We start from the raw sequence: 12,637 nt of genomic DNA on the forward strand, positions 1-12,637 counted from the left end.
GTTTCGACGTGAAAAGTGTGGGCACATACCAGACCAAGCTCAACCATGGAAAGGCGCGAGCCGTAGATGGAAGGGAAGCGATGAATGCATGCAAACTAAAATGCAATGTGTATGGCACGCGGGCCAAACCAAATTTCGCCTAGGAAAGGCATGTACGCGTACAAGCCGCGTCTAACATAGAACGGTCCACTGAACTATGTTTCAACGTGAACAGTGTGGGCACATACCAGACCAAGCTCAACCATGGAAAGGCGTGAGCCGTAAATGGAAGGGAAATGATGCGATGATTCATGACAATGCAACTATATACGGTAATGCATGAAAATGCAACTATATTTTTGTTTTGTTTTTGTTTTTGAAATGCGAATGATGTATAAAATGTATGTTGCATGGAATGCGCGACAACACGAGGCTTTAAAATACATGTATAATGCAACTTATAGAAAGTCGTTCGGGCACGACAAACACCGGAGGACTTGCACCTTCAGAGGATTTAGGGTCTCCTGGACCGAAAGAAAGTGATTACAAACATGCGGTCTACGCAGGTAATGTAATTAACATGCAGTCTACGCAAGTAAAGAAAGTGATTACAAACATGCGGTCTACGCAGGTAATGTAATTAACATGCGGTCTACGCAAGTAATGGAATAATAATGCGGTCTACGCAACTAATGAAATTGAACAATTATGAGGTCTACGCAAGCAATACATGCGGTCTACGCAAGTAATGAAATTGAACAATTATGCGGTCTACGCAATCAAAACATGCGGTCTACGTAGGTAATGAAATTAATAAATATGCGATCCACGCAAGCAAAACATGCCACTACTACAAATATAGATAAAGATCACACTTTTTTGGTGTGATGTATGTTTTTTAATCACACCTTTTAAGTTTTATTAAAGTGTGGTCTTTAGGAGTGTGATTAAAAATGGTCATTTTTAATCACACTTTTTAAGTGTCATTAAAAAATACTTTCATCACACCTTTTAAGTGTGATTAATAATATTTAGATCACACCTTTTAAGTGTGGTTCAAAACATTTAGATCACACCTTTTAAGTGTGATTAAAAATATTTAGATCACACTTTTTAAGTGTGGTTAAAAATATTTAGATCACACATTTTAAGTGTGATTAAAAACTTTAGTTCACACCTTTTAAGTGTGATTAAAAATATTTACATCACATCTTTTAAGTGTGATTAATAACATTTAGATCACATCTTTTAAGTGTGATTAATAACTAATAAAATCTGTGATAAAAAAAAGGTGCTACATATTTGAAAAATAATCAATATTATTTTTGTATGCACATTTGAATAATGTAATACACACTATATACTATATTTTGAATCATAACCACATATTGAATAGAATAACGTCATATATTTCATAAATGAAAATTAAATATTCAAAAGTATATACAAAAGAATTAAATAATAAAAAATTAACTGTGCTTACATATATTAAAAAATGAAAAAACTTAAAAAAACTAAGTTCTTTAATTCTTGGACCATATTTTGCATCTCTCCAAAAAAATTCTGACCTGAAAAATAAAAAACACAAATTAATCCAGAAACCGCTAATGCATATGAATAAACTAAAAAGTTAATTCAACAAACCAAAATAGAAACATTAATTATTTCTGCTTGATCTTAATTCTTTTGGAAGTAACTTCCCTGTTAACAATTAGATGCCACAGCAGCTCAGTGTCAATGACATTGTAATTAGAAGGTCACTAATGAGCACAATATTTAAAAATGATAAATTTCAATACAGCTTGTGTACGATCTTTTTGTGAATATATATTATTTAAAAAATTAACTGTGCTTACATATATTAAAAAATGAAAAAATTTGAAGCACAAACTTCTTGAATTCTTTGACTATATTTTGCATCTTTCTAATTAATTTCTGACCTGAAAAATGAAAATACAAATTAATTCAGAGACCGCTACAAACACAAATTGCCTTTTAGCAACTCCAAAACCAAACTATCAACCTATATGGGAATCAATCAACTCTGCTGTGGTTATGCATCAACTGACTGTATATGTGATGATCAATGTCAAGCAAGCATGACATGTTAGAGTGACACACATTCACAAGAATTATTGCATGAATGTTAAATCAAATATCATTATACTCAATCCCTCCATACAAAATTTTCCCATTTGTAGTGATATGACATTGAATGTGTTTGTTAGCAATTCATAGTATTGCTTTAGTAATAATAATGCTTGGGCAAATCATGAAAATCATAGAGAGAAATTCACAAGCTAATAAGATCAATAAAGTAGTACCTGTGAGCTTTGAACTTCAGACCTGAATTTGGACAAAGTGGACTCCTGAATCATTACACTCCACAGAAAAAGCACAAAGCACCCACAAAAGAAAGAAAAAAGACTTGCAATATCAATATTAGAAGTAAAGATGAATCTACATGATAAAAAGCATCGAATACTTGTGAGCTTTTACAAGCTTCTACAGATTAACAGTGAAGTAGGAACAGTGAGGTATTTATCAACTAACATTAGTAAAACATGGGGAACCTCCCATTTGAATTCCATCCACATATTGGCTAAGAAAATCAATCTGATGATTAGAACTTAAATGATTTCTAGAGCCCTTAGCAAAACCAGCACACAAAACTATTAAATAAGTGATGCTTCAATCAGTTCATAATCAAACTCAAGATATTTAGCAGCAAGCAAGGGAGATAATGGGATCTATATGATATATCCCATCACCCTACAAACAACTAAGATGTACTTCTAGCTTAAACATAATTATTATTTAAAGACAAGGAATGGTCATTTACCTACTACCTAGTGATCTGCACCAATATGTTCCCAAGAGTTGTCTTCTACTCCAGCTGACCAACTGTAACCATCAACTCCTTGTCGTCTAAAACAGGATATCTTGCTAAAGCTGAAAAACTAGCAGTAGTGTACCTCAACAGATCCACAAGCAACTGCAAAAGAAAAATTCACAGCTGTCAGGGAAATATTGCTTTAAGACAGTTGGCATGCTTTGGTGCAGAGAATTTAATGCCACGTCTTGTAGAGTTTCAGAAATCAAAGCAAAAATGCAGAGACTACTGCAAGAAGAAAAGTTGCACCATAACAAATATTTCAAACACAAGACTTGTGGCAACTGGAAAGAGTACCAAAGAGATAATTAACAGAAGAGAAGACTCGAAAGGCACAATAAGTATCTTAAATAAATGTTAATCTAAAACAGATTCTGATGAAAGAAAGTTTGTTTTTTTTTGCCCCTCACAGGATACAGTTTTGATTCCTCTAATAAAAATATTTTGATGATTTTTAACAGTACAGGGTTTAATTTGATACAAGACTTTTAATTAAAGGTTATGATATATGCAGAAGCATTTTCAGAAAATGTCCCAATCCACCAAAACAAGTCGCGACTTGCCATCCTCTGTGAACAGGTGTGACATAACAGCCTTAAGAAATTCAACATCCAGTTTGACTATGGTCAAATCAATACTTATCAATAATGCAAGGAAACTCAAAAGTAAAGAAAAAATAAAAATGACACATCATTGTAGGGTCCAAACCTACAAGTCTCAAAGTTCTGAGAAGACCTTGGCAAATATTCAGGAAAAATTATTTTAAAGCCTTTACAAAACCGATTAACTATGTTAGCATTTTTTTTATTAAAAAAAAAAACTCAACCTTCTAATTCTAAACCTTCCTTCAGCATTTGGATTACAATTCAATTGCAGTAAAATCTAGATGTTGGTTAAATCAGCATTTATGTAATCAGCACAATGCAAGTCCATGTTCTCAGAAATGAAACATACTAAGGGTTTTTTTATTCCAATACTAGGTTCTTCCTACAGCTAGCAAGTTTCTACAAGCTGCATAATTTTATTTTCAAATAAGAATTCTGAAAAACAATGTTGATACTTCTCTTTGCACAATCCTGTAAAACGACTTCATAACTCAAGAAAAGTCCCACTTAAGAAAATTCATTAGGTAATTAATTTACATCACATATCATTTACCTGGAAAAAGAGATTGCAATGTTCTTCTTGAGACTCCTCAGTCGACATAGTGTCATCTTCAAATGCTTTCCACACCATATGCTTGCCTAAAAGTAAGACTCAAGATATTCACCAACACATATTTCTAATAACTTCAAGAAACTGAAATATAGCATCTGTTACAGAAGTACAGATAACCTAATGAAGTAGACGGAGGATAGAAATGAAATGTACCTTGATACCAAGAGAAATAAAGTGCCGTAGACATCCTGATATGTCTAACTCAAGATATTTTGCAGCTACATGCAAAATAGTTTTATTTAACATGCACTGGGAAATGTCCAAGCATGTGAAGTCTTCCCAGAAAATCTAGTCAGCTGTTAAGGTAAGAACTGTGACAAAAAATATAGAACACTCAAACAGTGTGCAGGAATATTACACACTGAAAAATGATAATCTCCTCTTTGACAATTAATGTGGGTGATTATACAATAAAGGAGTTCAATGTGCAAGGCTTTGTTGCCACAGATCACAGCACCATCTAGTCATTTATCACACTAAAGAATGTGTACCACAAGCACATGCATCTTTGTTCCAATCAGTAAGAGATCAGCACATGACAAACTAGTTCTAATCTGAAGCTTTCTTTTATCTAATAGAATAGGACTATAAGAAAAGATCTTTGGACTGATAGAAAGAACAAAACAAATTATTTCCCATTTACATCCGCCCTTTGTGCCACATCACTTGCCTTTTTTTCTTCTTTTCCACTAATTCATCTTCATCTCATTGTTTATCAAAAAAGGAATAATAATAATAAGGGGAAGATATAAGAAGCCATGAGTCAGCATTCTAAATTTAGAGAGAAAACGATGAGTCCAAGGAGACCAACTCCCCTCCCCCCAGCACAAGTGCACAGGCGTGCCCTACGAAAAATAAAAAAGTACATCATTTTTTGGAGACAAATTAAATTGCCAAATTGCTAAAGTTTAATCATTTTGTGATGACACAGGTTTGAGACAGTTAGATTAGAAAAATAAGGGGAGATCTGAGGTGGACAGGGTGAGAGTTGATGTGGTAATAGGGGGTAGAGATAGTAGGAGTAGTGGAGAACTAAAGGTGGTGAACAAAAGTGTTCAAGTTGCCGAATGAGGAGATTTTCTATAAATACGAGGGTCAGAACATGAGTGCCACTTGATCGCTCTAACTGAGCCGCATTCCCTTGAAGGTCCAGCATATACGTCACAAGGAAGCATTCAGGCACCCCCTTACGCCCAACCTCGAGAGGATCCATAGGCCCTACTCTTGATCTAGGCTAGCGTGAGCGGATTAAGGTACCAGTGGAGACAAGGGATTGAGGCATAGGAAAAGCATGCTTAGGTAGAGTATCAATTGGCAAAGCCAAGGGTACCTAGCTTGTCACTGTAAGCAAAAGAGGTGACACACTTAAGTGACGATTTGCTTGGTCGATCCTGATTTTCCCAATTTCCTTGAGGCTTAACCAAAGAACAACTCTTTACCTCTCTTTTGAGGGACAACATACAAAGAGAAAAATTGAACAACCTATGCATAAAACATGAAATATAAGAAACTTCATTTTTCAAAACTAAAAGTAACACCAAGAAGATTATTTATTTTTTGAGAAAAAAAAAAAAAAAGAGGATAAGCAAAGACTCAAAAGAATATTACAGTCACAAATCAGTTTAAAAGTGACAAGCAAAATCTTTCTCAGTAAGTCAATCAACATGTTTTTGCAAGTCAGAAATTTCCCGTTTTCAGATTGTTATAGACCCAATCTTGAAAAATCAATAATATTCAAATCAATTTCAAGGCAAGGACTAGACACAATGACAACGAAGTCACTTGGGAATGCCTGTAAGAAGTATCTTCACCCAATTCCACTATGACGACAGAATCTGTTGATATACAAGACTGGAATTTTTGCTATACAATAAGCCACTGTAATTTCTCCCATGCTTACAACCAAATTCTGGACACTACCCATTTTAACCATAACAATCACGCAAGACACAAACTCAACTATATTTCAGATTTATATAAAAAAGAATGAATGAAATGAAAAACAATTGCAAAACAAAGTTGGCTGGATACTATTAGGGATTCAATAAGAGAACCCAATTCAGATTTCTCAGATATCCCCAACTCCTCAAGTTTGATAAGAAGTTGAACGCGGCTCTCAACAACCTGTAAGATAAAAAGTTTTATGTATCACAAATGTTATACCATTCACCATAGACTACAAGATCCATTGTAACAACTTCAGTACCCAGTAACATTTGTTAAATTCCCCATCAAAGTCCAAATTGATGAAGTCTGATGGACATAAAGACAACAAAAGAAGTAAATAGAAAAACCGGAATAAAATTAATATGACTACAGAAAGTATTTAAAACAGATTATGAAATGAAGGAATTGTAGGTTAGTGAGCACAAATTTAATAGATAAGTACAAAGAGGCCATTAGAGTTTACTACTATAGCACTACTATACTCAAAAGTCAAGGATAGCATTCTCTAAAAATAAGAAGTGTCCACAAAAGATGAAATTTATTATCTGTAGACAAAATTTGGGAATTAAGATGACAAAAAAATACAGCGTAGTTTTACTTCATGAAATATATCAACCCTAAGAACAAATTATGAAATATTTGAACCCGAAGAAGAAAGGAGGTTATCGTCAGTTTGTACTGCATTTAGATGAGTCCATCCTACAAAAGGTCAAAATGAATAATAGTATTTTATCACACATTGCCATCGCGCTTCCTGAAGAAAAGGGGGGTGGGGGTGTTGGTTAACAAAATCTGCATGGTTGGCATGAAAGTATGCATAAACCGAGTAAACACCTTTTCAGAGGTTGTTTGGAAAAACTTATTTGCAACTTAAAAAAATCTAGCTTAAGAAAAACATCTAAACCCAACTTCATAAAAGTTAACTTTTTTAGCTTGTTTTGAGCTAGAAAAATAAATAAAAAGTTTTATCAAACAAAATTATTGCTGTCTAAAGTCTGGATTATGGTTACTTTAACTAAAGTATTTTATTGCTGTCTAAAGTCAGGATTATGGTTACTTTAACAATCTGGACCCACCAACCAAAGATTAAAAAAGAGAAAAAGTGAAGACCTTGTTACTAATATACAATGATTCAAAAAGATGTAAAATCTTTAACCATTCTACACCTGTAGATCACATTGTAACCAGTTAATCATGAACTACAAAAGCATGATTCCCCAGATATGTTACCTAGAAAGTATTTATAAAGTGTCTTTCAAAGAGAATTATTTGAATATAACATGCAAAATTGATGGTACAATAAAATAAAGTACAGAAAGGAAAAGTTGTTAAAATAACAATCAAACTGTAAGATCTCACTATTAGCAATTTAGCATTATTCAAATTACATCAATAAACTCTAGTTTATGAGATTCAAAGCAAACAACCACAAACTTCAATCTGGATATTAAAATAGCAAAGCAACCAATCACATCCCAATGTTTGGCATTACAGATAATTATTGTGATTCAAAAAAATTAATTCTATATCAGCAAAATCACTCATTAACAAAACCAAGCAGTCATAGAGACCTAATCAAGTTGTTTGAAGTTGACCAAGTGAATCTATACTATCTACAGTATTATATAAAGCACACAACTCATAAGATTTTGAAGGTTTGTTAAGCTATTCTTTTTTCTTCCAAAAGTACACATATTGTTAAACAGTTATCAATTTCAATCCATTTTCCTCATTTAACAAATCACCAAAAAATGTATACGTAAAATTGCAAACACATCACATTTGCACTTATTCTTCCAAAAATACACACATATTGTTAAACAGTTATCAATTTCAATCCATTTTCTTCATTTAACAAATCACACAAAAAATTGAGTGGTAAAATTAGATATAATTTATGTTAAATTACAAATGCATCACATTTGCACCGACAAGCTAGTTTTTAAAAAAGTTACTAGACCCCATCAAATACTCTGCCAAAAAGAAAAACTGATAACAAAAATAATAAAAATACAAAGCAAAGCAAAACAAGCTATATGGCTAGAAGAAACCAACAGTGTGACACCAAAGAACAACCTAACAATCAAACAGTTAATTTTTCTCAAAAACGCAGATCATAACAAGCCATTATCAGACAGATCTACCAAATTGACACCCAAAACACATAGCTGCATCAAGATCTAAACTTTAACATTAAAAAACAAAAACCCAGATTAAAAAAAAAAAACCCAAATAGAAGGAAGACTCACAAAGCAATCATCGTCAATGGTGAAGATATACTTCTTCTTAGAAACCATATACCCAAAGCAGCGACAAGCAGAGTCCTTGAAGGAAATGCAAGAAGCCTTAGGACCCAAAATCCTGTTAATATCGTTACGATTATAGAGCTCGTAATCGAACCCATCAGGGACCTTGATGGTCTTCGAAGGTTCACCGTCCTGGACAATGATTCTCTCGATCAGCCGGATGGTTTTCAAACTCTTCAAACCTCACCAAGGGAGTCTCTTCGCTCAAATGCATGTTAATATTCAAGGATTTGTATACCAGACGGGGAGGCGAGGAGGCTTCGAAGGGTCTAGAAGGAGAGAGAAGAAATGAGAAACTGCTCGCCGGAGAGAGAGAGAGAACCCTAAGAAGAGATTAGGGATTTTTGGTTTTTGAGATTGGGGATTTTGGGTTTTTGGGGGGGATTTTGGTTGAAGAGGTTGGGGATTTTGGGTTTTGGGGGGCCGGGGGGAGAACCCGATTGGGGATTTTGGTTGAACAGATTGGGGATTTTGGGTTTTTGGGGGGAGGAGGAGGGGGGAGCAGGAATGGAAAACAAGAAACCGATTGGGGGGGGGGCGGGGGGAATGAGAAAAAAAAAATTAAATTTTCATTACTAATAAATATTTAAATAATAAATCGTTTTTTTTTTCGCGAAAACAATAAAATTTATTTTTTATTAAAATAATTTTTTATAGTTAATGAATTTTTTTATTTATTTTTCATTTTCTTTTAATTATTAAGGTTGAAAATTTATTTGTTTCATTTTATTTTAATGAATAAAAAAATATATTTTTTTTTTATTTGGTAGAAGTAGGAATAATATTTTAATGAAAAATATTTTCCATTAAAATAAAGTTAATTTTTTGTGGTCAATGAAAAATATTTTTTTGCGGTTTATTTTTTTATTTTTTTTTTTGATTACTAAAAATCAAGAACTAATTTTTTGTAGTAGAGGATAGGGAGTGGCAGTAGTGGTGAAGGTGGTAGATAAGAGGTGATAGTGGTGAAGTTGTGGTAGTGGTAAAGGAGTTAGAGTAGCGGTGGTGGTGGAGAGGTAATGGTAATAGTAGTGGTGGTAGTGGAGTAGTAGCGATGGTGGTAGTAATGATAGTCGTAGAAGTGGAGTGGCAACAATGGTAGTAGTGGAATGGCATTTGCAGTAGTGGTGACGATGGTAGAGGAGATGGGTGGTGAGAAACAGATAGAGAAGAGAGACAGACAGACAGACAGACAGACAAAGACAGAGTGATGAGCGAGAGAGAGACAAAGCGGTCGCTAAAAGTACATTTTCTTGTAGTGGAGAGCTTGGTAAATAGAGAAGATGAGAGGGGGAGAGTGAGCAAGGTGAACACAATGGAGGAGAGAGATAGATAGATAGGTAGACACATAGAGAGAAAGAGAGAGAGAGAGAAGAGTGATGAGTGAAAAAGAGACAGAGAAAGAATGAGATATAGAGAGACAGAGAGAGAAATACATAGAGACAGACAGACAGACAGACAGAAAAAGAGAGTGAAACAATAGATGAACGAGAGATAGACAAAGAGAGAGAGAAAGAGAGCGAAAAGTGATGATCGAGAGAAAGACATAGAAAAATAGAGAGACAGAGAGAGAAGAAAGATGAGTGAGAGAGACAGGGAGAGAGATAGAGAGAAGAGAAATGAGCGAGAGAAGACAGATGAGAGATGAGCGAGAGACAATGAGAGAAAGAGAGACAGAGACAAAGACTGACAGACAGAGAAGAGTGGCGAGTGAGAGAGAGAAGAGAGAGAGAGAGAGACAAAGAGAGAAAGAGATAAAGAGTAAGAGACAGAAAAAGAGACAAAGAGAGACAAGAGATGAATGAGAGAGACATAGAGAATAGAGATGAGCGAGAGAGACATAGAGAGAAGAGAGATAAGAGAGATAGAAAGAAGAGAGATGGACGAGAGAAATAGAGAGAAGAGAGATGAGCGAAAGAGACAGAGAGAGAAAAGAGATGAGAGAAGAGATAGATGAGTGACACAGAGAGAGAAAGAGAGACAGACAGACAGAGAGAGAAGAGTGATGAATGAGAGAGAGAAAGAGAAGAGAGAGAGGAAGATGAAAAAACGGGTGAAAAGAGATAAACAGAGAAAGAGACAGAAAAAGAGCGAAAAGAGATAAACGATAGAGAGACAGAGAGAGATGAGTGAGAGAGATAAAGAGAAGAGAGACAGAGAGAGAATAGAGATGAGAGAGAAGAGAGATGGGCGAGAGACACAGAGAGAAAGAGAGAGAGACAGAGACAGACAGACAAACAGAGAAGCGTAATGAGTGAGAGAGAGAAAGAGAAAGAGAAGAGAGACAGAGACAAAGACACAAAGAAAAAGAAAAAGATAGACAGACAGAGAAGAGTGATGAGTGAGAGAGAGAAAAAGAAGAGAGACAGAAACAGAGATAAAGAGACAAGAAGATGAAAAAATTGGTGAAAAGAGAAATAGAGGGGGAGAGAGAGAGTGAGCAACGCGAACATAGAGGGGGAGAGAGAGAGAGAGAGAGAGAGAGGGACAAAAAGATAAAGAGATAGAAAGTGGGAGAGAGAAAAAGAGACAGAGAGAGAAAAGAGATGAACGAAAGAGACAGAGAGAGAGAGATAGAGAGAAGAGAAATGAGCGAGAGAGACATAGAGAGAAGAGAGATGAACGAGAGAGACAAAGAGAGAGATAGAGAAGAGAGATGAAAGATGAGAGAGATAGAGAGAAGAGAGATGAGCGAAGAGATAGGGAGAGAAAAGAGATGAGAGAAGAGATAGATGAGTGAGAGACATAGAGAGAAAGAAAGAGATAGATAGACAGAAAGAAAAGAGTAATGAATGAGAATGAGAAAGAGAAGAGAGAGAGAAAGATGAAAAAATAGGTAAAAAGATATAGACAAAGAGAGAGAAAAAAAAAGAGCGAAAATAGATAAACGAGAGAGAGACAGAGAAAGATGAGCGAGAGAGATAAAAAGAAGAGAGACAGAGAGATGAGAGAGATAGACAGAAGAGAGATGAACGAGAGAGAAAGAGAGAGAGACAGACAGACAGATAGAGAAGAGTGATTAGTGAGAGAGAGAGAAAAATAAGAGAGACAGAGACACAGAGAGAAAGAGAAAGACAGACAGACAGAGAAGAGTGATGAGTGAGAGAGAAAGAGAAGAGAGACAGAGACAGAGAGATAAGAAGATGAAAAAATAGGTGAAAAAGTTCCGTGTCTAACGTCTCATTTTCTAGTAGTGAGTCGTCTCTATCATTCATGGGTAGAATAGAGGCGCGGATTTGGGAATTGTACATTTTATATAAAAATCAAATTGAAATATTTTATACAATCACACCTATTTAGGGAGTATATATATATATATATATAATTACACTTATTTAAAAAGTGTGATTAAAAAGTAGTAATGTATATATAATCATACTTTAATTAAAATGTGTGATTAAAAAAAAATATATATAATCACACTTATTTAAAAAGTGTGATTAAAAAGCAGTAGTGTATATATAATCACACTTTAATTAGAAGGTGTGATTAAAAAATACATAAATAATCACACTTTAATTAGAATGTGTGGTTAAAAAATATATATATAATCACACCTATTTAAAAGTGTGATTAAAAAGTAGTAGTGTATATATAATCACACTTTAATTAGAAGGTGTGATTAAAAAATATATAAATAATCACACTTTAATTAGAATGTGTGGTTAAAAAATATATATATAATCACACCTATTTAAAAGTGTGATTAAAAAGTAGTAGTGTATATATAATCACACTTTAATTAGAAGGTGTGATTAAAAAATATATAAATAATCACACTTTAATTAGAATGTGTGATTAAAAATATATATATATAATCACACTTGTTTAAAAAGTGTGATTAAAAAGTAGTAGTGTATATATAATCACACTTTAATTAGAAGGTGTGATTAAAAAATATATAAATAATCACACTTTAATTAGAATGTGTGATTAAAAAATATATATATAATCACACTTGTTTAAAAAGTGTGATTAAAAAGTAGTAGTGTATATATAATCACACTTTAATTAGAAGGTGTGATTAAAAAATATATAAATAATCACACTTTAATTAGAATGTGTGATTAAAAAATATATATATAATCACACTTGTTTAAAAAGTGTGATTAAAAAGTAGTAGTGTATATATAATCACACTTTAATTAGAAGGTGTGATTAAAAAATATATAAATAATCACACTTTAATTAGAATGTGTGATTAAAAAATATATATCTAATCACACTTGTTTAAAAAGTGTGATTAAAAAGTAGTAGTGTATATATAATCACACTTTAATTAGAAGGTGTGATT

The 12,637-nt window shown here is 33.7% G+C and overlaps 1 protein-coding gene across 7 annotated transcripts; it reads right to left on the bottom strand.

Moving 5' to 3' along the window:
• Positions 1 to 1,347: 1,347 nt before the first annotated feature.
• On the bottom strand, positions 1,348 to 8,875 carry LOC145793470 (uncharacterized). Of its 7 annotated transcripts, none has more exons than XM_082876326.1 (7): positions 8,287 to 8,875; positions 6,122 to 6,214; positions 4,244 to 4,378; positions 4,031 to 4,116; positions 2,822 to 2,974; positions 2,304 to 2,325; positions 1,368 to 1,547 (listed from the first exon to the last, which is right to left on the bottom strand). In XM_082876326.1, the coding sequence occupies exons 1-5, from the start codon at positions 8,332 to 8,334 to the stop codon at positions 2,956 to 2,958; spliced, it is 381 nt and encodes a 126-aa protein (XP_082732452.1). In that variant the 5' UTR covers positions 8,335 to 8,875; the 3' UTR covers positions 1,368 to 1,547; positions 2,304 to 2,325; positions 2,822 to 2,955. The 7 variants fall into 7 exon arrangements, with proteins under 7 accessions (XP_082732429.1, XP_082732452.1, XP_082732447.1 ...); XM_082876321.1 differs by having other exon boundaries at positions 2,304 to 2,348; XM_082876311.1 differs by having other exon boundaries at positions 2,304 to 2,361.
• Positions 8,876 to 12,637: the final 3,762 nt, after the last annotated feature.

Source organism: Camellia sinensis, chromosome 1, assembly GCF_055761805.1.
Source record: "Camellia sinensis isolate YWXY chromosome 1, ASM5576180v1, whole genome shotgun sequence".
Classification (NCBI taxonomy): domain Eukaryota; kingdom Viridiplantae; phylum Streptophyta; class Magnoliopsida; order Ericales; family Theaceae; genus Camellia; species Camellia sinensis.

Bases quoted from the DNA above. Each gene is read 5' to 3' on its own strand.
- LOC145793470 (XM_082876303.1), bottom strand. From the start codon at position 8,334: ATGGTTTCTAAGAAGAAGTATATCTTCACCATTGACGATGATTGCTTT. The intron at 6,215-8,286 runs GTGAGTCTTCCT...TTTATCTTACAG, and splicing joins CCATTGACGATGATTGCTTT to GTTGTTGAGAGCCGCGTTCA. The intron at 1,548-4,030 runs GTAAATGATATG...TTTATTTTTCAG, and splicing joins ATTGCAATCTCTTTTTCCAG to GTCAGAATTTTTTTGGAGAG.